Source organism: Cinclus cinclus, chromosome 26 (assembly GCF_963662255.1).
Source record: "Cinclus cinclus chromosome 26, bCinCin1.1, whole genome shotgun sequence".
NCBI classification, from domain to species: Eukaryota; Metazoa; Chordata; class Aves; order Passeriformes; family Cinclidae; genus Cinclus; species Cinclus cinclus.
Window position 1 is genome coordinate 4,752,110 of NC_085071.1, and position 23,492 is coordinate 4,775,601.

The window sequence follows — 23,492 nt, forward strand, 5'->3', positions numbered from 1 at the left end:
GCCTGGTAGTGCCCAGAGCAGCAGGGCCGGCAGCTGATCAAGGGATGGAAATGCCCTTTCAGGTCTGCTCTCACCTGGCTGTGGCAGCCTGGCTCAGCAGCTCCTCAGAGAAGGCTCTTTATTCCCAAGCTTTGCCAGCACAGAGGTTTAGGTACTGCAAGGCAGCTCAATGACCTCGGAAAAGACAACAGGAATGATTTGACTGGAATGGAATCAAGGGACTGAGCTGCATCAACAACAGGAAATTGCTCAGAGAAAGAGCTTGCAATAACAGGCAGTTCTGTCCCATGGCAACTGGGGATTAAGTGTGCGTGTAGATAGGGGATAAACATGCAGATCTGATCTGAAAAGCAGAAATTTACCTAAAAACAGTTCCAGTGTCTTCAATCCTCCCTTATCTGCGCTGTTTTTTGCAGCCACCTGCTCTTATCTCCAAGGGGTTTGCTGATTCCACACTGGAAGGATTCACTAAGGAGGAAGGGCAGCTCCAGCTTATCCTGCATCTTCTTTCTGTCCCAGAGGTGCAGCACATCTGGAAAGGAGCACTGGCAGCCTCTGGGAGCTGCTCAGGCTCCCAAAAGAGCTTCCTTAGGAGTAAAGCATTTTGTACCTTCCCAGCAAGTTCAAGCTCCCTCCTGACCTTGCCTCCCAAAGGATTGGAGCATATCCCAAACCACAGAAAGCAAACTCCACAACTGCACCCAATGATCCCCTGAAGAAGAGAAGCCCTGGATGAGCCACAGGCCCAGCTGCTCTCCTGAAAAATGGCACAGAATGGCTGCTGTCAGCCTTGAACACCTGCAAAGCCTCCTGAGTTCACCAAGTCCTCTCCCTGTTCACATTAAAACTTCGTCTTGAAAAGCCTGATATTGTTCTGAGGCTGATCTTGACCTTCATGGGCCTTGAGGGTAAACTCCCCCTGCTTGGATCTGGCTGTACAATGCAATTATCAGCCCATTCTAATGAAATTCACCCCAAGCAGAGAGGCAGCGTGAGGCTCCCCATCCTCAGCCAGGTTCTGCGCAGGGGCTGTGAATGAAATTCAGCCTTTTCTTCACTTCATGGGTCAATTCCAGCCCTTCCAGGCCTGGATGTGAAATCCTTTTTTAAACAACTGTCTGCCTAATTAGACAACTCTGGGATCATCCTTGTGCCTCTCAGGGCAGCAAAGTTTCCTGCAGCAGCTAACAAAGAGTTCACTTGGCTTTTTCCACACCTCTGGTGGCTAAAGCCTCCCTGGACAAGGAAATTATGGGCAGAGGGCTCTTGTTTCTGAAAGTCCTGGCTCTTGAGAGCTCTCCACTCCTTAATGTCACATTGCTTCAGTCTTTGGTGAGGTTTCCTCTTCTTTTCCAAGTTACCAAGGCTGTGAACAGCTAATAGCTTGAAAAGGTATCTCCCACATTTTAAACTTCTCTTGAGATGAGGATTTTTCAAAAACCATCTCTGGTCTATATTTGAGATGTAACTTGGCCCTTGCTGCCCTGTGATGCCCTGAAATGTCCAAGCATTGGTCCTGGGCTGGAAAGAAATAATTAATAAGATAATTGACATGTTTGGGGGTGCTCCCAGAAGCACACAAGGTGTGTCTGCAGTGATGACCCTTCCCTGCCCTTGCACCTGTGGCTGGTCACAATGAGGGACCTCATGAAAACACAGAGGTTGGGAAGGACCAGCAGTGAAAGAACAGCCTGGGTTGAGCAAGAACAGCCCCCAAAACCTGCAGCCTCGTGCTGAGGAATGATGTCTGAGTGAGTCCCGTGGCAGCCACGTCTCCATTTCACTCTGTGCGTCTCCATCCAGCCCAATTCGCTTGGACAGCGTGGGGAGATGAGCAATTAGAGCCCTAATCAATAACATCCACAGCCCTCCCTGCTTCGAGCTCCTTAATTGACATCCCAGCACCAGGGGAAGGTCAGGCTGGGGCTGTGAAAGCAAAAGGGAGAAGAATTCCCAGTGCAAAGTGCAAACAAATCCCAGAGCAGGAGGTTCTGTTTCAAACCAGGTTCTGTTCAATGCCAGCAGAGAAGGGACTGATGGGAGGAGATACAGGTTGGGGGAGGATAAACCCAACCCACAGCTGGCCAGGTGTGCTCTGTGCAAATGCCCTGCCCCCCATGGATCCCCACAAACCCCAGTCTGTAGCTTTCTCTGGGGATGTTTCCAGGCTCCACAGCCTAAACAGCACCTCCTGCCACAGGGCTGCAGCCTTGGCCCTGGGGAAGCCCAGGGTGTTTGGCTGAGGAAGCAGCTGCAGCCACATCTGGCCACATGTGGCCCCATCAGAGCCTCCCCTGGGGCCAGGCACCCCCTGACACCTCCGGGCCATTGCTGCAGAAGGATCACGTCACATCCTCTCCAACATTCACCTGGTCCAGCAGCATTCAGGCTCCTTTCCTCGGCTGCTGAAATTGGGAAAGAGTTCAGGCAGGACTGGGTCTGTGCGTTCCCAGAGCTGCTTTCCTCTCCCCAGTCACTGGGAATTCCCAGCCAAGACACCTCTCCCACATCCAAATGCTCCTCCACTCATCCCAGCCCCAGATAATCCTGATGAATTTTCTGAAATAGTCCATATGAAACTGAAAACAAGCCTGGAAGGTTTTGTCTCTGAGGTAATTTACTAAATAGTTCATAAATGTCTAATTTAACAGGAGCCATCCTACCTTGAAATCGCTACCTGGAGAGTTCAGGAGCATATTTCCTTTTTGTGATGGAAGGGATAGAAAAAGAAATTCAGCAACCCCTAAAACTGATGACTTTGTTTAAATTCCTTCCAGAATTGTGGTTTGATACCAAGAGACCCAGGCCTGCTACCAGGACATCTTTTTTCCAGGAAGATGACAATTTAATTGAGCCAGCGTTCTCCATGCAGAAAAAAGGGCACAGGGATATCTGAACTGACACGAGGTGTATTTCTGTAAAACACTCACATGCTTAATCCTGAGTGTGTGCTCAGCCCTGCTCCTGCTCCACGTGTCAGGAATGTGATGCCAGCCTGCAAATTCAAGTACAGTTTAACAGATGAGCTTGCAGACCTCAAACGAGCAGCAGGTCGGACCCCATCCCTCACAAACCGCCTGCTTCCCACTGAAAACGAGGCCAGCTCATCCCAGATGAGGATCCATCCTAAGATTTCCTGCTGAAGCATTAAATTGGAGCTGTATCCACAGCCACCCCTAAGCCACTGCTACTCCCAGGAGAAGCAGCAGGGTGGAGGTGCCACATTCACCAGAGGTTTCCTGATCTGCCCTTTCCCTCCACTTCAAATGTCCCATCCCAAGTAGCAAAGGTGACATTAAGCAAAGCTCTGTTATCCCTGCCCTTCTCCCTGGCTGGGCTGGAATCTTCAGGCAGTGCTGAGTGAGGCTGTGCCAGTGTTCACAGAAGTGTCACTCTTGTCACTGCAGGCTCCACCTGGAACACAAATAGGCAGAAATTACTGGTAGATAGGAAAAAAAATATCTTAATATATCCACTTGCAAAAGCTCCAGAGGGTCTCTGAGACAGAACAGCAGCAGCAGCCCCTGGGTAAAATCAAATTTTGCACAGCCAAGAACCTCCATGGATTGAGCACAGCTGGAAGAGGCATCTCAGGAGCTGGGGCTGATGTGGCTGCACAAAACCCCTCAGGATGGGGGTGATGGGGTCGTTCCCACAGGTGCTGGCAGCAGCACGAGGAGGTTTGGTGTTACTGGGCTGAACACAGGGGTCAGGAACCCCAGGGCACTGTGATGCTGAGTGGGCACCTCGACACAAAGTGCTGATTCCTTCACCCAGGCTGCAAACAGGCCCTGAGGCAAATCAGAGGGGCTTTAAACAGAATATGGGAGCACCACAAGGTCAATCCACGTCCTGTTATGGTCACACAGTGAGGTGTTGGCAGACTGGGAAAAGAACGAATTCATAAAATCATCAGAGAATCATAAAATGCCAGAATGGTTTGGGTTGAAGGGACATGAAATGCCAGAATAGTTTGGGTTGAAGGGGTGTTAAAACATCCCACCCAACAGGGACACCTTTCTCTGCACCATCCAGCCTGGGTTTGGTCTCTGGTTTTCCCAAATCCATAAAGCACAATCCCAGCTAAACGGGCACCATAAACCCTGCCTGTCCCCACCTCTTCCCCTCGTGCAACATTTCCCTTTTTGAGAGGAGAGATTATTGATCGTTGAGCTTGTTGTACAGGCTGGCATGATTTATTTAAGCATTTGCCAATAAACACCAGGATGGGAGGCTGTTTCTCCAGCATTCCCACAGTGGAGCACTAGAGGAAACAATAACCAGCCCCGTGATTGTTACTGTGGGACTTCTCCTGCCAATTACAGTGAGTTACAAGTTTCAGTTATGGGATATAAAATAATTAACTTCATAAGGTCCAAGAAGAATTGCTTGGAGGATCAATCAAATGAAGGATCTTCTTTCTCTGGTTTTTTATGCCAACACAATGTATAATGACTGGAGTTTAAAAAAATACTCTGTGGACTCCACAGAACTCAGTATTTCATCGCTTCTGCTGCTCGCCTCGATTTTCATAACAAAAACAGGTTGTCAGGGTCATAAACCCCAGGTGAACATTCCCTTCCTGCCCATATTCCCTGTGGCAGGAATGGGACTTTCAGCCAGAAGAGCACTGCATGAAAACAAAGTGCATTTAGCAACAGCTCTGGGAGATTTGTCATATAAGTTTGAGCTTAATGAAAATAAAAATCAAATTAAGGATCTTGTAAAGTCTTCCTTGGGATTTTTCAAGTGGTGAGTTTTAATTAAAAGCAAGTAAGGAAAAAGGAAAGCATTGAATGGACTAAGAGGAAGAACCCAGAACTGTGTGAGCAGAGACTGGGAGGAAAAATGAAGAGCAGTGAGCCCTGGTGGGGAAGGATTTTTCTCAGGGATGGTTTCACCTGGTCAGAGCAGGCTGAGGGATCTCTGCAGGCTGGGGGAGCCTCCTCCTGCCCCTCTGGTGTAACTGGGATGGAAAGGGAGGTGAGGGCTTGGACACAACAAAAGGGTCCCAGGACCCTGGTGCTGTGGATTATTGATTTATGTAAAATCATGGAATCCTGGAGGGGTTTGGGTGGGAAAGGACCTTAAAGCTCATCTCATCCACCCCAGCCATGGGCAGGGGTATCTCTAACTATCCCAGGCTGCTCCAAGCCCTGTCCAGCCTGGCCTTGGACACTCCCAGGGATCCAGGGGCACCCACAGCTGCTCTGGGAATTCCATCCCAGCCCCTCCCCACTCTCACAGGGAGAAATTTCTCCCTCATATCTAACCTAAACTTCCCCTCTCTCAGTTTGACTCAGATTCACATACATTTATTGACTACTTTCAGCCCTAATAAATATCTGAGATGTGTAGCTGAAGGTTTAGATTACATTTTGGATCCAAACTAGGTCACATTTGCTTCCCAAGCCAAAAATAAGCTCTTATTCCAAAGCCACAGGATAAACAGAAGCCTTTCCATCATCATGGAGCATTCTTCAGCCTGATGTTCCTTTCAGAGCACAGACCCTCTCATGCATAAATGCCATGGTAGGACAAGGATTCAGGAGTGGCGGGTTAATATAATAATGTTTTGCAAAATGAGAAAAATAATCAAATAAGCCCTCAAATGGAAATGCTGGCATTCACTCCCAACAGTGCAGTGTCAAAAAAGGAGATTATAATTACCTCTAAGGCTCACAACACCAAATGCAGTTTCCCACAGGAGTTTTACCTCTGTAAATTAAAAAATATCCTAATTTACAGGTATTGGCTCCATTAAGCCCTATGGAAATCCTGCACACTTTAAAGCCCATAATCCCCCCTCAGACCCTGCAGCACGTGGGAGGTGTCCCCAGCTGAGGAGCAGGAAAAGCTCTGTACCCAAGTGCAATTCCCTCACTTGCAGCCCAGGATGTGCTGAGCAGGAATGACAGATGCCCGTGGCTGAGAACCGTGCGCTGCAGGATCTCAAAGCACATCTCAGCTCTTCCAGAACACGGGGTGATAATCCCTCCTGCAACACCCACGGTCCTGACTAAACGCGAGAGGAAAACCTGAATTTCAAGGGATGGGGCCTGGGCTCATCTCAGGGGCTGGTTTTGCTCCTAACTGAGACTCAAAGGCATTTTTTTTTTTGGTTAATTCATTCCTGTTGTGCAACCCAAGGTGAAGGATCCCACCCTGCTCCTTCATCCCCAGAGTATTTTCTGGCAGCTGGGCATAACCAGGGATGGGGGTGGACTCAGGAATCTCATGGGGTTGCTGCTCCTCTGCTTTGGCTCTGAGAAAAAGCTGATGGGTTCAGAATCTTTTCAGACAAGTCCCTCCATACACCCAGATCAGAGACCAGTTTTGGTATTGAGGCTTCCCGGCACTCTTCACGTTCTGCAGCTGCCTCCAAATTGGCAATTTCCTTTTAAAAACACCAATTTTATCATTTGCCTTTAAGATCAGAATTGAAGATGTGGAATTAAATAAAACCCACAGCAAAACAGAAACATCTCCCTGCTCCTTGCTCTTTGTTGACCTTTGTTGACCCTCTTGACCTACAGACTCCCTGACTTCAGGAGGAATTTGCAGATAATTGTGTGGCTTCTCTCCTTTGCCTCAGCTCCAACCACAGCCTCAGCACTAATAAATGTATTCACAAGTGGTTTTTTTGCTCACTCCATGGGATCACCGTGCCCAGGGTGTGTTTCCAGGTCCAGACTTCCCCCTGGGATTTTGGAAAAGGGCTGGCTGCTGGCTGCGGTCTCTTATTTAACCACCCAACCTTACCCTGCTCTTTCATTTGCAAACCCACAAAAGCGTGTGAAGAGTTTGAGTCATCTCTGAGTCAGCTCCTCTCAGCACACAAAACCTGAGGCCAGCAGCTGGAGAAAGGGAATTATTCTGGATGATGGAGAATAAACCATCCTGGCACGAAGGTCTGAGGCTCCTGGCACGAAGGTCTGAGGCTCCAGTCACGGTAAGTCCTTGCAGAGGTTATTTCATTTAAAGAGAGAGTGAATCCTCCATCAGCACTGGGAACATGAAGAGAGGGGAAATGATGGATTTTTCTTCCCTACAGACCCCTCAGGAGGAGTCAGAATTCTTCAGCCTCCCCCTCTGGATGGGGAGTGATGGTGTCAGGCAGCTAATGGAGCAGCAGGACCTGATGGGATCCCTCCTCGTGCTGCTGAGCCAGAAAACATCACAGATGTCTCAGAAACAGAGAATGGTTTGGGCTGGGATGGTCTCGTTCCAAACCCCCACCATGGGGGATTGATTCGTTCTCAATATGATCAGGAAGGTTGTGAGAGCAGGGTGCTCTGGGGAAGGCTGAAGTGGTGGAGCAGGAAAGATCCACAAGTTTTGGGGATGAGAACCTCTCAGGGCTGGCTACAGGTGGAAGGAATGACGGAGCAGAAGGGTCTCTTGCAACTGGCAGTGAGTGGGAACCAGTGCTGGAGAGGCACTGGAGCCAAGAGCCCAGCACAAGCCTTGTTCCTGGCGTTGATTTTCCATGGAAATCATTCAGCCCTGATTGCAGCAGGTGTCAGAACAAACCCATTCAATTAAATCAAGAGAGAGAGGCTCGACGGGGAGGATGAGAAAATCAAGAGGAGCCATTTCATGGATCTGGCTCTGCTGGGCCTCGGGCTCTGACAGATCCCAGCTCATCCCCCTGAGGTGTTTGATTCCAGGTCGATGTCCTTGTTCCTTCTGCTCTTCTCCTCTGCCATGGACTTCTGACACTTAGGGAATAACCAGCTGGAGCAAAGCTTCCATTTCCTCAGCTTTCCTCATTACTGCTTCTCAGTATTTTAAGTCTTCAGGTGTCTGATAAATAAAAATCCTGCCTTTCCCACACTGCTCTACACCCACCAAAAAGTGAAAATAATCATTTTCTTATATGAAAACAAAAGCATTATCAAATAGTGTTTTTCTAGATGCCTGCTCACACTCCTCAGTAGGAAATTAATTCCAGAGAGAATCTTGCTGAACTCCAAGGCCTGACAAACTTTTCATCCTGTAATCATTTTTCAGAGGAAGGGAAAACAAAATACATAAAACAGACAAATGGAAATATCACCAATTCCCATCATGGCTGCAGAGGAAAGGGTAATAAAGAGAAAGATGACAAAGTGGAATTGTGGAATTGTTCCACAGTGAATTTTCAGCTCAAGTTCTCTATCTCCTGAGCTTTGCAGACCACTGCCTCACCTGGGGGAAGCAGCTCTGCTGATGGCAGCCACAAGTCTGCTTCCATTTCCAGGAGCTTTTACCTTCCCTTAGAGTTTGTGCTGCAGGAACAGAACAGCTCAAAGTGAGGAGAAAAGCTGGAGCTGCCACCACCATTTGGGACACAGGAAGATTTTGGGGTTCAGACTGAAAGAGGGCAATTTTGGTCAGATATATAGAAGAAATTGTTCCCTGTGAGGGAGGGCAGGTCCTGGCACAGGGTGCCCAGAGAAGCTGTGGCTGTCCCTGGATTCCTGGAAGTGTCCAAAGCCAGGCTGGACAGGGCTTGGATGGTCCTGGGACAGTGGGACGTGTCCCTGCCCATGGTGGGGAATGGAGTGGGATGAGCTTTAAGGTCCCCTCTTCCATGATTCTATGATTTGTGGGTTTTTGTTGAATTGTAACAGGTTTTTGTTAATACAGAATCCCAGAATCATGAAGGTTAGAGAAGGCCTCCAGGATCAAGTCCAACCCTTGACCTAATCCCACCATGCCCTCTAAACCACATTGTGACATGAGGAAGCTTCCACAGAGGAAGAAAATCCCCAACTTTGGTGGCAATGGAAAATTTTAGGAGCATTAAAAGCCACCACAGTGGGCATTGCACACCCCACACCCCATTTACACTGTTCACAGTAGGACTGGACTTAAACCCTGGCTGAACTGTGAGGAAAGGAATGAAATGCTTTGATGAATTGAGGTTCTTCAGAAGGAACAGAAACTCTCCTTTCATGCCACAGCCTCAATAAAGCATCATTGACTCAGCTCCAACCATGAACCACCATTCAGGCAGCCCTGGTTTGAGCTGTGGCCTTCTCTTCTTCCCCTCTGAAATCTGTGGCTGGCAGAGGAGCTGAGCTGCAAAGAAATTACCCCCTCCTCCAAAAAAAAAACAACTCCACCCCAAAACCCTCAAACCAACCCCCCAAAACTAAATTTACAGTAGTCAGCAGCCCAACTCTGTCAGTAAACTTCTCACATTCACCAATTTAGCTCAGCCCCCCCCCTCACTCTGTCACTCAAGTATCACCTGCAAGATCAACCAGACCTTTATCCAAGTGTTTGGCATCTTTCTTGCAGAAGGATTCAAGGGACCTCACAGAGAAAAGCTGTTATTCGTTTTTATTTTTCTGTTTTAAGTCTTGCTTATTTAAGAATATTTGTCTCAGTGGTTAAACCCCCAGTGTTTTACCTGTTGCAAGGGAGAAAACAGCAGCAACACTTGCTCAGGAAAGAAGCTAAAAAACCCTCCCAGGGGTCCAAATGATTTATTCTCTCTTTGGTCCTTCAGACTCCTCTTCTATTAAAAAATGGGTGAAGTTTAGCCCTCTGAAAATTAATTGCTGACAACTTCTTGCTATGATGTATCTCTCCAGAGGTTTTGTTGGCAACTGAGAGCTGCTGCTCTGCACATCTGTACTAAACACTGTGTGCTGGCCATAAATCCCACCCGCTCCCCCGAGCCATGCGTGCCTCTCGTCCCATATATATTCCAAATGGGAGTGAGGGCAGCTGGAGAGGCAGAGGGAGAGGGGAATTAGCCAGGCAGGCACTTCCCAGCCAGCCAAAGAGCCCCAGCACTGAGCTGTGCCTCCAGCTAACGAGGAGGGCGAAGCAGAGACAGCCAGAGCTTTATTGATGATTTGGGACAACCATCAGAAAGCCCAAACAATGAAATCACTGGAATTGCTGCTTCATGCATGCAGGTTTAACCTCCTCCAGCTTTCCCCATAATTTTATTTCCCCCCCTCTTCCCCATCAAGTAAAAGGAAAAAGCTGTTTTTGAGCAGAACTAAAAAAAAACAGCAATGCCACTACCAAGGAAAACCTGTCAAATTCTAGGCTCAGAGAGCTCAGAACTCCTTTTGTTCTTTAGAATGGGGCAGGAAAAGAAGTAATGCATGAAAAATGGAACAAGGTGTCAGTATTTATATCCACAAAGCCAAGGCAAAGGAACAGCTCCTTGATAATGGCTTTCCTGCCACCAGCCTGGGAGCCCTCAAAGGGAGGGATAAAAGCAGGGCATGATCTAAGCAGCTCAGCTCATGCAGAGGAAGAAACTCATCTGAGACACATTATTAGCCAAGCATGACCTTTGTTGGCTTGATGGGAATCTCATGAGCTGGAGGTCTAAAGGTCTTTGGAACCTGAGAGGGGGAGCAGCATCCACCACATGTGTGGATTTTCAGCCACGCCATAACTATAGTTTTAATTTTCTCTCTGCTTAAGAGCCGATCCTTTTGCAGGTGAGGAGAAACGAGCAGAACATGAATGCAGCTTGGATGGACAATTTTGACTTGGCTACTGTGAGTTACTTCGATTTCCTTGTCCCACCTCTAGCAGAGTTAGCACTGCAATTCCAGGAGGGATCACTGCTCCCGCTCAGCTGCCAAAAACTCAGCACTGTCTTCCTCACCCACCAGCTTAAAATCCTTTCTCAACAGCCTGGGGTCCACAGCTTGGTGCATTTGGGAGTGGAGGCCCAGGGAAGCATAACCCAGAGGCAAAACAGGGCTCCAAAGTCTCCACCACTGAGTTCAACTGAAGAAAATCTTGCTTTCCCTTGCAGAAAGCAGACACAATGAGAACATCAACCAGCAGGGAGGAAGGGTTGTTTAGTGTGCAAAAAGGAATAATAATATTAAAATGAGTGATGGAGAATTCAAGTGGAATATCAGGGGAAATATCCACCACGGAGAATCACTGAGCTCTGCCAGTCTCTGATGTGGAAAATGCTCCTTGGCATGGCAAAAGCATCAGCCCTGCCCTGCTCCAAAGATTGCTCCAAAGCCAGAATTTTTCAAGACCGAGAGCCATGAACCCTCCCAGCCTGTGCCATCCCTGTTTCCAGGGCTGAGGAGACCATGGGAGTCTGAATCTCCTTCTCCTGCTCCTTCTCCCCATGGAGAATTTCTGTTTTCTTTAACGTGAACAGCTCCTGCCTTTCCTACCTGCAAACTCTGCAGTGGTTTCCAGCAAGAGCTGCCCCAGGAATATAAACCAGGCACATTTGTGCAGAAAGAATGACAGGATTAAGTTTTGTTTTATGTTTCCTTCCTCTCAGGTACTCTTGATGCCAAGAAGAGATGCAGATCCAGAAGGAGCGGAATATGACTGTACAATAAAATAACAATAGGTTGGATTGAACCATTTTAGAAGCGAGAGCAAATTTAAAAAGAAAAAAAAAAACAACTTGAAATATAAATAGTTACAGCAAGAGCACATCCCAGGGAAGCAGATGGTACAGTCTGTTTTACTAATTAGTTCTCAGACCCAGTTGTAGAAATTAGAAGTTATAAACAGCGTTTCTCTGTCAGGATCCAAAAGTGTTTGAAACATTCTAACAGAGTTGAGTAATTGCAGGGGAATGTTCACAGAGGGATCTGAAGTCACTGTTTCACACTATTTCAGTGTGGGTTTTATTTCTTTAAGTGAGTAGTGAAAGGCCACGTTCCTGCATATGAGAAGGAAAACAGAATCAGGAAATCATGGGATGGTTTGGGTTGGAAGGAAATGTTGCGATCATCCATTTTCATCCCCCTACCATGATCAGGGATATCTTCCACCAGACCAGGTTGTTCCAAGCCCTGCCCAACCTGGCCTGGGACACTTCCAGGGATGGGGCAGCCACAGCTTCTCTGGGAAATCCATTCCAGCCCCTCACCACTCTCACAGGGAAGAATTTCTTCCCAATATCTCATTTGACCCTGCCCTCTGGTAGTGGGAATCCATTGCCCCTTGTCCTGTCACTTCAGTCCCCGATGTGGAATCAGTTAGAATTCATCTCATTTTGCTTTTCAATTAGCATTTTTTTTTATTATCTCCTTATTTATTCCATTCCTTTGTCCCCACACACTGCCCAGGCTCTCTGACAGATGCAGTGACACTGGACAGACCAAAGCTTGGGAGGTCCACAGACATCTCATCACCCAGACACAGACCCCCAATTCCTGATCCCCTCTATCTGGAACACATCCCCCCAGCTCTCTGATCAGCTCACAAGAATTAATCAATCTCCAGCTCCTGTTTTGTAGAGCAGACAAAACAAAACGTTGCTATTCCCATTTCTCTCCAGGCTCACAGATGGGCTGTGACTTCACAGGAGCATTAACAACCCCAACCATCCATTATTCAGGGAGGGGAAGCAAGAGGCAGAGTTTATTCTCCCTAAATTCATGGCTGTGCCTGCAGTAATGACTTTGCAAAGGCAAGAGGAAGCAGAATTGTTCAGAACAATCCTTCCCCAGCCCAAGTGCACAGAGATGGAATCTGAAAATCATTAAGGCTGGGAAAAAACCTCCAAGATCATCAAGTCCAACCTTTGAAAATCTTCAAAATCTGCATGGTTTTAGTGCCTATCAAGAGAACTTTCTGCAGCCTTTCTAAAGTTATCAGAACAGCACTTTTGGGGCAAAAAACTCTGCAGTTTGGCATAGAAAGAATTTGTTTCTTTTTGTGTTGGAACAGGCAGTGCAAAAAGAATGGTCCGACCTTAACAAAGAAAGGCATTTAGGGTAAGTCAGAAACAAAGAATGGGTTTCCTTCCTGGTGGACTGTGAAGCACTGCAAGGAAAACAGCCCTGCCATGAAGAGAAATGCTAAATTCAAAGATTCTTTGGGAAAATGGCACCTCCAGCTCCAGCACTGAACCATCCCCAGCCCCTCCTGGCTGCAAACCTCCCAGCACAGCTCCACAAGTCACAGCTCAGGGCACCAAGGAGGAATGGCCTTGGATCCCTGGGAAACCAGGAGCTTCAGGCAATCTATTCTATTTCAAGGGGAAGAAATTCTATGAGGAAAATAATGATACAAAAATCAATGTTTCTCACTCAAAAAATGGTCACAAGTCATAAATCCCATTTTGCACCAGCACAGCTGGGCTCGGTCTCTGCTCCCTCCCACTCTCCTTGGTTGCAGAGGTGTTGAGCTCCCTGATTTCAAACATATTTTAAGGAAGAGCAGACCAGGCTGCTGCCAGCACACTGCACCCTGCTTTGGCAGGGCTGAAGACTTGGAAAAGCAGAGGGCTCAGCATTTTCACCTCCAGAGCTTAGGGCAGGGGATGCTCAGCAGGGCCTGTGGCAGCAGCACAGCTCTGGGTGCGCTGGCTCAGTCTGGGACTACACCAGAGACAGAATCACGGCCTTGTGAAGGCTTGAAATACCCTCCAGGATCATCAAGTCCAACTTTTGACTAAACTGTGCCCTCTTAACCACGATTTGAGGACTTGGGGCAGGCTGTCCCTCACAGCCACAGCTCTCAGCCCAGCCACTCTGCATTCCCCCACTCAGAGACTCTCATTCCCTGCAGCAGCATCCCCTGGGCCAGGAGCAACATCTGCCAAAATATCTCCACAGCCCTTCCAACAGGCATTCACAAGCCTCTCTGGCACAAACGCACACCTGGAGCCATTTCTGTGAAAGCATTTCTTTTTAAACCCAGCAGGAGAGAACAGCTGTATTTTATAGGGTTTAGGCTTTATGGGGAGTAGTGAATTTCTTTAATTGCAGCGTGGCAAGAGCACAATTCTGCTTCTCAACTCCAAGGAAGGGCTGGAAAATTGTCCAAGTGTCACAGGGTGAATTCCCCAGAGCGTGGGCAGAGCTGCTGATGTTACACATGTCCCCTCTTTTATTAAAAACCTACAGTAAACAGGGATTTAATTCCATCTGCTCCTCTCAGTGCCCTCCCTGGAGTGCTCCTGTGCAGGTTAGGGTGATAGGTACAGCTTGGTTGTGGCACCCAGCCAGGGTGCTGGGCTTGCTCCAGCACTGAGGGACCTGAAAGGACCCAAACGTCACCTCTTGAGTTAAAAACTTCAACGCTGCAGCTCTGGAGCAATAAAAGAGCAGATGGAAGCAGGAGATCAAAGCGGTTGTGCTGCAGAGAGCTGCTTCCAGGAGAAGTTACTCAGCACCTTTGGACTTGCAAAGCATCTTATTGTGGCAGGAGGGCTGGGACAGAATCCTGGGATTTCAGAACAGGTCAGGTTAATGGGACCACAGAGGGGCTCCTGCTCCAGCAGGGCCATCCCAGAGCAGGGGGCACAGCAGAGTGTCCATGTGGCTCTGGAATATCCCAGGGAAGAGGCTCCACAGCCTCTCTGCCCCTGTTCCAGTGCCCACAGTAAAGTTCTGTGCAGGTGGAATTCCCTGGGCTCAGTCCCTGCCCGTGGCTCTGGTGCCATTGCTGGGCCCCTGGAGCAGAGCCTGGGACTGCTCTGACCCTCCCTGCACACAGGGACACCCAAGGGACAGACAGGGACACCTGGGACAAACAGGGACACAAAGGGACAGACAGGGTCACCTGGAACACCCAGGGACAGACAGGGACGGACAGGGACACCCAGGGACACAAAGGGATGTCCAGGGACACCCAGGGACTCATAGGGACACCAGGGACACCCAGGGACACCCAGGGACTCATAGGGACACCAGGGACATCCAGGGACACCCAGGGACACAAAGGGATACCCAGGGACTCATAGGGACACCAGGGACACCCAGGGACTCAAGGGACACCCAAGGCTGAGGCCCCTCTCAGCATCCCCTCAGCCCCAGCTCCCTCAGCCTTTCCTGGGCAGGGAGCTGCTCCAGCCCTTCCTCATCTCCTCCTTCCCAGGAGCTCCAGGTCCCTCCTGCCCTGAGGAGCCCAGGACTGGACACAGCACTCCAGGGACAGCACTGGCCAGGAGTTGGGACACTGCAGCTGGGATTTAAGGTGCTGGGAGATCATCCTCATGGATTTCAGTCCCAGCACCTGCTCATGTCCCTGCTGCCTTCAGCCTTGCAGCAAACTCTGCTGCACCCCAAGGCAGCTCCTCCAGCCTCACTGACCCCCTCCAAACCCCTGCCCCATCCCTGGACAGGCGAACAAGGCTATTTATAGAACACCTGATTGCATCTCTCTTTGTACCCCACCTTTCCCATTACCTCACGTCTAGGGCTTGATTTCAATCACAGCCCTATTTTCACATAAAGCCCCAGCTATTTTTAGGGCTAAGTAAGTAAATGGCTCATAAATAGCTTCTTGATTCCTACCAGTTCATGTTGCTCTTACATGTTCTACTTCTCTCATCTGAAACTTTTGTCCCTCCCTGATGACAACGTGTCACAGGGAGCTGCGCCCTTAAGTGTTTTCTAATAAGGGAAGTCAGGAATACCAGGTTCCTGTAATTGCCTCAGCAAACAGCCCAACATGCACTTAGAACAGGATTAGGGGGCCTGGGTGACAACTTAATTTCACACAGCTCATGATTAGAACTGGTAGGAAAATTGATTTCTCTCCCCGTGCTGCCCACATTCCAGTTTGGAGCAAGCCACCCAAACTTTTCACAAAGGATAAATTGATAGAGAGAAATTAATTTCAATTGACACAGCTTGGGTTTTCTTCAGTTAATCAAAGGCAGCCTGCTAATTAAAGCAGTGTGCAAACAGCAGAGGGAAAATACAACTGCTGTCCTCTCCTGATGCTTCCCACCTGGATGGATTTACCACACTGTTCAGCCTGGAGGAGGTGGATGTTCTGCTCCATGAAAGGGTGAGGAATGATCTGCTGCAGGGCTCTGAATGGAGAGCAGGGGTGGGAGAAGGAAGGAGCTGGGTGGTTCCTGCTGGGTAGCCCCCAAAAATGTGGATCAAAGTCACAAACCCACCCTGGGTCCAAGAAATCGGGGTGAGGGCTGGCTGGGAATGGGAATATTTGACACTGCACAGGTTTGCAGCTGGGAAACAGGGACAAGTCCCTTTCCATGCCAGTGCTGCAGGGAACACTGTCCTGGCAGATTGTGGTAATTTAGGACAGGTCTGCCACTCCAGGCTGGACCATTTTAGCCCCTCGAAGCTGAACATCTCCCACAAGATCCATCCCAACCACCCGGCTGCAGCAGCAATTCCCTAACCACATACCCAGGGTTCTGTGACCCCACTGTTTGTTACAGGTCAATCTTCTTTAAAGAAGCCCAGCTTGACCCCCAAAAGAGGGTGAGAGCAACTTCCCCTAACCCTGAGACCTTTGGGAGACTTAAAAAAAAAATAAATTAAACACTGAAAAATACATAAAGCAGCAGCCAGGCCAGGAGAAGAAACTTGTTCAGAATGGTGACAGCAATAAACCTGCAGCACAATTTGCTGCTCTGTGCCACGCGTTTGTTTGGAGTTAATCTTATTTGCTTTTGGAGGGTTTCTCAGGTTTTCAATAAGCAGAACATGAAAGCAGTGACAGGTTCAGCAGCTGCCTTGTTCCAGCAGGGAAATCCTGCTCTGGCAGTGAAGTGCTCAAACCACAAAGAATATTCTGTGCAAATTCTCCAGCACAGGCTGTTCCCACATTTCCCTGTGCTTCCATTCCTAGGGGAGGGTCCCCTGGGGGTCACCCCAGCTCTGTTTTGAGGTGGGCTGAGCAATCCCCACTGGCCCAGGACCCCTCAGCTGCCCCATGGCTCCCCCAAAGCACATTGACACCGTTTCACGAGTTGTGTCTGTGCACAATGGGAAAAAAAAAAAAACAACTCAGGGTCATGGAGTCTCCAGAAACATTTTTGTGACTGCAGAAAATACAGGCAGCTGCTATGACATCTCATCTGAGCTCCCCATCCCAGGAAAGGGTTATCAACAACTTTTCAGATGACAACTTTATTTGTATATTTGTTCTTAAACATAGAGAGTTGTCCTAGAGAGGTGCCAAGTGACATTTGATGTGGCATCTTTAAGCTGAGAAGGATTGCTCTATAGTTGGCAATTTACTGTACATGTTTGCTTGTCAGGGAAGGCTACAAACCTCTTTTAATTAAAAGTGGAGCTGGGGACTGACAGCTGAACTGAGCTGCCTTGAAAAGAAGTGCTGAGAAGAGTCTGGAATGAGTTTTAAGTTTCTAAAATAGCCCCATGTTTTCTATCAAAGGAAAAAGGGAACATCCCTCAATGGCATTTTGCACAGTCAGCACAGGACAATAGAAAGCTGAAGGTTCAGAATAATTCCACTTGGAATTAACTCTCCTGTGGGATGTTTGTTTTATCAGCCAGACACCCAAGGCTTCTTAAACTCCTTACACAAGAAGCACAAATCCCCTTCCTCCCCCCAACCACCAGAACCACGGGGCAGGAAGAGGGAGAAGAAAATTGGTTTGATTTCATACTCTTAAACTGAATTTGGCATTTTAAGGAATAGCTGCACTTTCCCATGGAGAACGAGTTGAAAGTGAAGCCCTGGGCTTCCCTGCACAGCATCCTAAGGGGAAAGGGAGGAATTTCATCTATTACTGTCCTTTGGTGACCCCAAAACCAGGGCTGGGGAACCACCAGTGACTCTGTGCCTGTCACAGTTTGGCCACAGCTGCTCCTACAAAAACATCTTGTGCCAGCTCTCCAAGCACCACCTAATTGAAACATAAAACCACACTCCAGTTTTTTTATAGCATATACAAATACTGCTTCTCCTCCTGGAACATTTGAAGGTTCAGGAGGAGAGCATGGATCAATAATTCTTCTATCAGATAATTGAAACATGCCTCTTGATTTACACTAATGCACTTGTTAAGCAATAAGTGATGGGGCTGTGGGCAGATCTGCAGTGTTGGAGCTGGGCTTTGATTCACGGGCTGGGTACAAGTGAGGGGCTGGCCCAGCTCAGCTCAGCCAAGCCCAGCTTTGCTTTTCAGAGGGCTTTACCCACCCAACATCTGCCTGAGCAGCTGGAGCCATCAGGGCTCCTCAGGGCAATAAACTCTGACTCTTGGATTTAAGGGGTCGTTCTCTCTACTTAAATAAAAAGCATTTTTAAACATGTGCCAGTGACCAAAGAGCCCAAAGGAGGCTCTTTCATGCAGCCCTGGTGCTGATTCCCCTTTCAGAGCCCCTGCTGACCTTCCACAGCTCAGGACAGGGCACGTCCCACATTCAGCAGTCCAGGAACCCCTTCCAGATGTGCTCACCCCAAAACCAGAGCCCCACTCCCGGCAGGAAGGGCAGCCTCGGGAAGTCCTTCCCCTGACACACACCAGGCCATGCCAAAGCCCAGCGCTCTGCCAAGCAATTTGGTTCATCAAAGATAAAGACTTTGGCACTGCCTGGAGGGAGATGGGAATGCCGGGATCACCACGGGACACTGCAGCAGCTCAGCCCTGGCTCAGGGCACAGCTCTTGGTGCAGCTCTCATTGACTGCATCACTCCTGGCTCAAACTCTGGGAAAAGTTCAGCTCAATTGTACTTTCTGGAAAGTTAAGCCATAATCAATGCGTGAGCAGGCAGCCTGGTTCTGCTCCAGCACAGGCACCATTAATTCCCATCGGATGGGAAGCAGCAGGATCTGTCTTGCGCTCATTAGCGCGTTACTCAGCTCCTCAAGGAGCAAACACTTCGTGTGCCATTTTTGGTCAGAACTGCCTGATCAGTCATCCCCAGTGCCTCAGGGGAAGTCATAAACGTAGGACTTCTGCTCGCTAGAAGGGGTGGGTGGAAACCTGATGCTCCAAGGTCTGCCCAGAACAGGAAACAAAACCTGCCAGAAAAGTTCACCTCGAGCTGGCTCATGAATCACCTGCAGCAGGAAAGGGCCTTCAAAGGCTGTGCCCAGAGGCTCTGGCAAGCACAGCCACACAAACAAGGTTGTGAAGATCAGCTCCAAAAAGGCGCCTGAGCTGTGTGGCTTCACCCCAGCCTTGCCTTTGCCTTGTTTATCCAGCAGCTTCTCCGGAATCAGATTGGATCATGGAGTAAATCCTTTCAATTACACTTGCTGGAGCAGAGGAATGGTGACCTGTGGAGCACAGCTTATACCCCTGCCTGCTAGCACAGCCTCCAGCTCCTCCAGAGGATCCCAGCACCCTGGATTCACTGGGGGACAACAGGAGCACAATGCCATTATTTTCCTGCCCTCTGATAAAAACATGCAAATGCACTCAGGCATTAAGGTGAAGCTGCCAGGCAGCCATGGGAGGTGCAATTAATCCCTTGCTTATTAAAGTCTCTGGCTTATTAAAGAAAGGCTGACAACATTCCATGAGCAGTCACTCCATAAGTGTGAGTCCCTCCCCAGCCCCTTCTCACAGCTTACCCCGAGCAGGAGGTATCCAAGGGCCTGACTTGGGAGAGGTGGGCTTTTAATGAAAGCAAGGTGGGTTTGGGACACGTGGCAGAAATGTCACCAGCTCAGGGTCCACCCATGGCACCTGAGGGAAAGGATTCAAATATTCACCCCTCAGATTATTTGGCTCAGGTTGCTTTAAAGGCATTTCAGGACTCCACATTTCCCTCCCTTCCTTTTCTTTCTGAAAGAGAAAAGGATGGGGAGTCACCTTTTCCCCCTTTGCAAGACCCTGGTACTCCCCTCCCACCCCCACCCAGCCAGGAGTTAACTCAGGGAAATTTTTCAGATCTCCTCCCACTCCCCTGCTTGTCCAACAGCAGCTGAAGAAGCAGCCACGTACTCACAGCTCAGGACAAGAAGGTGCAAGGAGATAGCCCAAGGAATGTCAGATAAATAGAGCCAGTGGAGAGCCTGTGCAGCCCCCCAACCCTCCCAGCACAGCGGGCAGCAATGATTGCACCAGCCTGGAGAGTTTCCAGCTGATGCCAGAGCCCAGCTGGACACAGTTATCTCAGTCTAAGCCTAATTGTGCACACAAAAATAAATCCAAAAAGCGAAAATCTGCATGTGCTTCAGTGACCAACTACTGTGAGCAGGCAGGGCCAGGGGATCTCTTCATATTCTTTGCTTCAGCAACTGCAAGTAGATGCATCAACATCTCCTCAAGAACAGAGCAGAAGTCAGGACAAGTCCCTGCAGCTGCAGGAATATGTGGGAAGATCCCAGCAGACTGTGAAGGCTTTATGTCTCAGCAAGGAATGAGGGAGGTTATTGTGACAATTAAAAATTGAGAGAGCTGACAGAGCTGCACTTCCCTCCAGATGCTGGAGTTAAACACAGGTATTTTAATGAGAAACCTGCATTAAGTGGGGTCTGGGCAGCACACAAATAACTGCTGATAGGAACTGGGAACACTGAGAATCCCAGGATGGTTTGGGTTGGAAAGGACCTCAAAGATCATCCTGTTCCACCCCATGCCATAGGCAGGGACAGTTCCACTATCCCAGATTGTTCCAAGCCCCATCCAACCTGGCCTTGGACACTTCCAGTGGTGGGGAATCAATCATGGTCAGCCCCAGCCTTCCTGGGAGCATCCTGAGCCTGTGCCCTGCCAGTGGCTGCAGGAGAGGGGAGAAAAACCAGAGTCCTTCCTTAATGAGGATTCAGTATGAATTGTTGATCTCAGTCAGGGCCAGCAGAGGATCAGCTGAGCTGGAAGATGCTGATGTGTTGCTCAGAAATGATCCAGCACTGATGGGTCTGACAGGGTGGCACCAAACACCCCCCTGCACGGGGTCCCCTGGGGTGGCAGCTCAGCTCTGGCCTTTAAAGGGGGACAGGGACACCAGAGAAGCTGCAGAAGTGGCTTTGTGCCAGGCACGGTGTTCCAGTGCCTGCTCTGCTCTCCCTCCTACATGGAGGAGTTCACAAAAACACCCCCAGGCATCCACCTTGCAGACACAATCTGGTCTCCCTTTTCTTATTTTTTTTTTGGACATCCCAGGAGTATCCCTTCCCTGTCACTTTGCTGGATCAGCTTCTGAAGTGATACTTACAGGAGTTATTCATAAAGTGAACAAGGGGTTTCAGAGTCGAACATGAAATTGCTTTTATCCACTGCACAAAATGACAAATCAGGCAGCAGCACTGATGACTCCCTGGGAAAATCCACCTCCAAGAAGGCTCCATGAAGTTTCCTAATGCAGTCAGGGAAAGCTGCTGAGAAGGAGGGAGGCGAGACAGGGGTCAGGAAGAGCTGCCTGATCTCAAACACGCTCCAGAGCAAGTGTTCTCAGCTTGTTTGCTAATCTCTTGTGACCGACTGCTGAACCAAATCTTCCTTCCTGGACAGAGAAGGGAACAAAAACCCCGAAAAGGGCAACACTTCAACAATAAATAGGATGTCAATTAAACACAAGAGCATTCACCTGCACAACCAGCTCGAGGAGGAGCCAGGACTCAGCACAGTGATCCCCAGGGAGATGAAATGTCTGAAACCCCCAACAAGCAAGGAACAGCTTTCACAATGAGGTCACGGTGCATCTCCTCTTAGCTAATTGTTTCTTTTTATTTAGATAAATAAATAACAACTGTCACTGTGGCTTGCAGATGGATTTGATGAGAAAAATCTATGGGATGAGTTAATTCACAGAGCAAGATTCCAAGATTCAGTCCCTCCTTCTCTGGCTGAGCGAAGGCAGCTCAGATTACCTGGACATTTTACAACTCTCCAGGGCCCCCAGTACCTGTGGGAGGAGTGCAACAGATTGTTATTGGAATCCAGAACTCAGGACTTTCTTAAAAGGAGGTCCCTTGCACAAATGGGGGCTCTGTCCCTTCAGCCTTGGGCAGGGACCGCATCCAGCCTCAGCCAGTTTGCATTGCCCAGAGATGGGGCTGGGATTCCCTGCTCCAGAGCTCCTTCTCCCACCTCCAGCTGAGCAAAAACTCATCCATCTCAGATCATGGGCTTTGAGAGCTTCCCCAGGAGAGACTGACAGAGCTGCACTGGAAGGAAGTGCCTGGATGCAGCCAGAGCCTTGCTGGAGCCCTCTGTAGATTGATGCCAGGCTCTGGTGTGACCTCGGGCACCTTCATTCTGGGCCATAAAGCACTTTGGGATGACCCTGTCCCTCTGTGTGTCTGCAGCAACACCCACAGCCTGTGCCATCCGCCTGGGAATGGTGAGCTGGGCAGACAGATGCACACATGGATGGAAATTGCAGCTCCTGGGCGAGTTCCAAAACACAGGTGGTGATTTCTGGACACTGGATATGTTATCTGCTGAAAAGCAAAAATTACAGTGATCAACCAGAAAGGAGCATTATCTTCCTTCCATCATCCCCTCCTCTGGAAACCCTCAACAGGTCAGCTGCTTCCGAGCCCGCCCTGATCAATCACTGCAAACACTAAAAGCGGGGAGATATCCTCCTTCCAGCCATTTGTCAAGTGGAACCTGGCAGGTTTTAGTCCTTTTATTAGTTCTGCTTGTGAGAGAAATTCACTTGATGCCAATGCTTAATGCAGTGAGGACACAGCACATATTTCTGTAGGAGAGAGAGCTGTTATCCAGCTGAGTGCAGGGGTGGGAAGGGGATTAACGAAGCCCTGGGCTGGAAGAGAGAGGAAGAGAGGGTGTCCCTTCCCTCGACCTGCTGTCCTGGACACGCATTCCTTTATGCTGCACTTCAGCCTCTGCCTGAAATGTATTACGAGTGGGGAAAAATAAAGCAGGTGTGTGGTGGTGGAAGGAACCAGAGTGAGACCAGCACAGGCTGTGTGAGCTGCACCTGCTGGTTCATCCAGGAGAAACCCTGGATGGACAGAGAGGATCCAGAGGTACAGCAGGGACAGTGTCACAGGCATCCCACTGGCTTTTCATCTGTCTAAGTCCACCCAGACTGCCTGGCATGGATCATTAAGGCTGGAAAAGGCTTCCAGGATCATCCAGCCCAACCTCTGACCTAATACCCCCACGGCCACTAAACCACATCATGAAATGCCACATCACTGTGTCCCTCCAATGTGGTTTTTCCCAGTGTTACACATGGCCCCAGAGCAGGATCAGCTGTTCCTAAATCCCCTCCAGTATTTTCTAAGCCTGGAAAACTCAGGCACAAAGGAATTAAGAGAACTGCCCAGAGACTGCACAGAGGAGTGCGTGTCAAATTTGGGAATGGAACTTTTATCTCCTAAAAACCTCTGTGGATCAGTGCTCAGTGGTTTATATCAAACCTTTTTTGGCTGCACAGCAGCTGCTGGAGGGGTTTGGGCTTTCCCCTCCCAGGCATTTACACTGTGCTCAGCACTGCTGCTGCAAACCCAGCACTTTATAAGCCCCAAAACGAGCGGCTCAGGAAGAACAGCGGGAGAGGAGGATCACGAATGGGACACAACCCGCCTGGCACCGCTCTCTGCTCCCTCCTTGCTCACAGCTCTCATTATTTTCCAGCAAGGGCAGCCGTGTTTTGCTCTCTCCCGCTTGTCAGCACGAGCTGACATTTGAGCTGTGCTGATGAGACCTACCAGGGTGAGACACATGTTTGTGGTCGCTTTGGGCGACCAGCTGCCAAGGCCTTTAACTGCTCCTTTTTTGATTTTCCTGCCCAGCCGAGCTCTCTGCCTCGCTGGCAGCTGGAGCTGCGCTGCCTCCCGGGGATCTGTGCAGGAGCAGGGGCTGCTCTCACCTCAGCCAGGC

The 23,492-nt window shown here is 49.2% G+C and overlaps 1 protein-coding gene across 1 annotated transcript in view; it reads left to right on the forward strand.

The window, feature by feature from the left end:
* The first annotated feature begins 6,883 nt into the window (after nucleotides 1–6,883).
* The window catches only part of LOC134053700 (uncharacterized), a 49,962-nt gene continuing 33,353 nt past the window's right edge, over nucleotides 6,884–23,492 (forward strand). Inside the window, exons 1-5 of the mRNA XM_062508841.1 lie at nucleotides 6,884–6,952; nucleotides 7,290–7,413; nucleotides 19,257–19,273; nucleotides 19,612–19,630; nucleotides 21,944–21,978. Coding sequence (XP_062364825.1) covers nucleotides 6,884–6,952; nucleotides 7,290–7,413; nucleotides 19,257–19,273; nucleotides 19,612–19,630; nucleotides 21,944–21,978 — 264 coding nt within the window. The remainder of the gene's footprint in view (nucleotides 6,953–7,289; nucleotides 7,414–19,256; nucleotides 19,274–19,611; nucleotides 19,631–21,943; nucleotides 21,979–23,492) is intronic.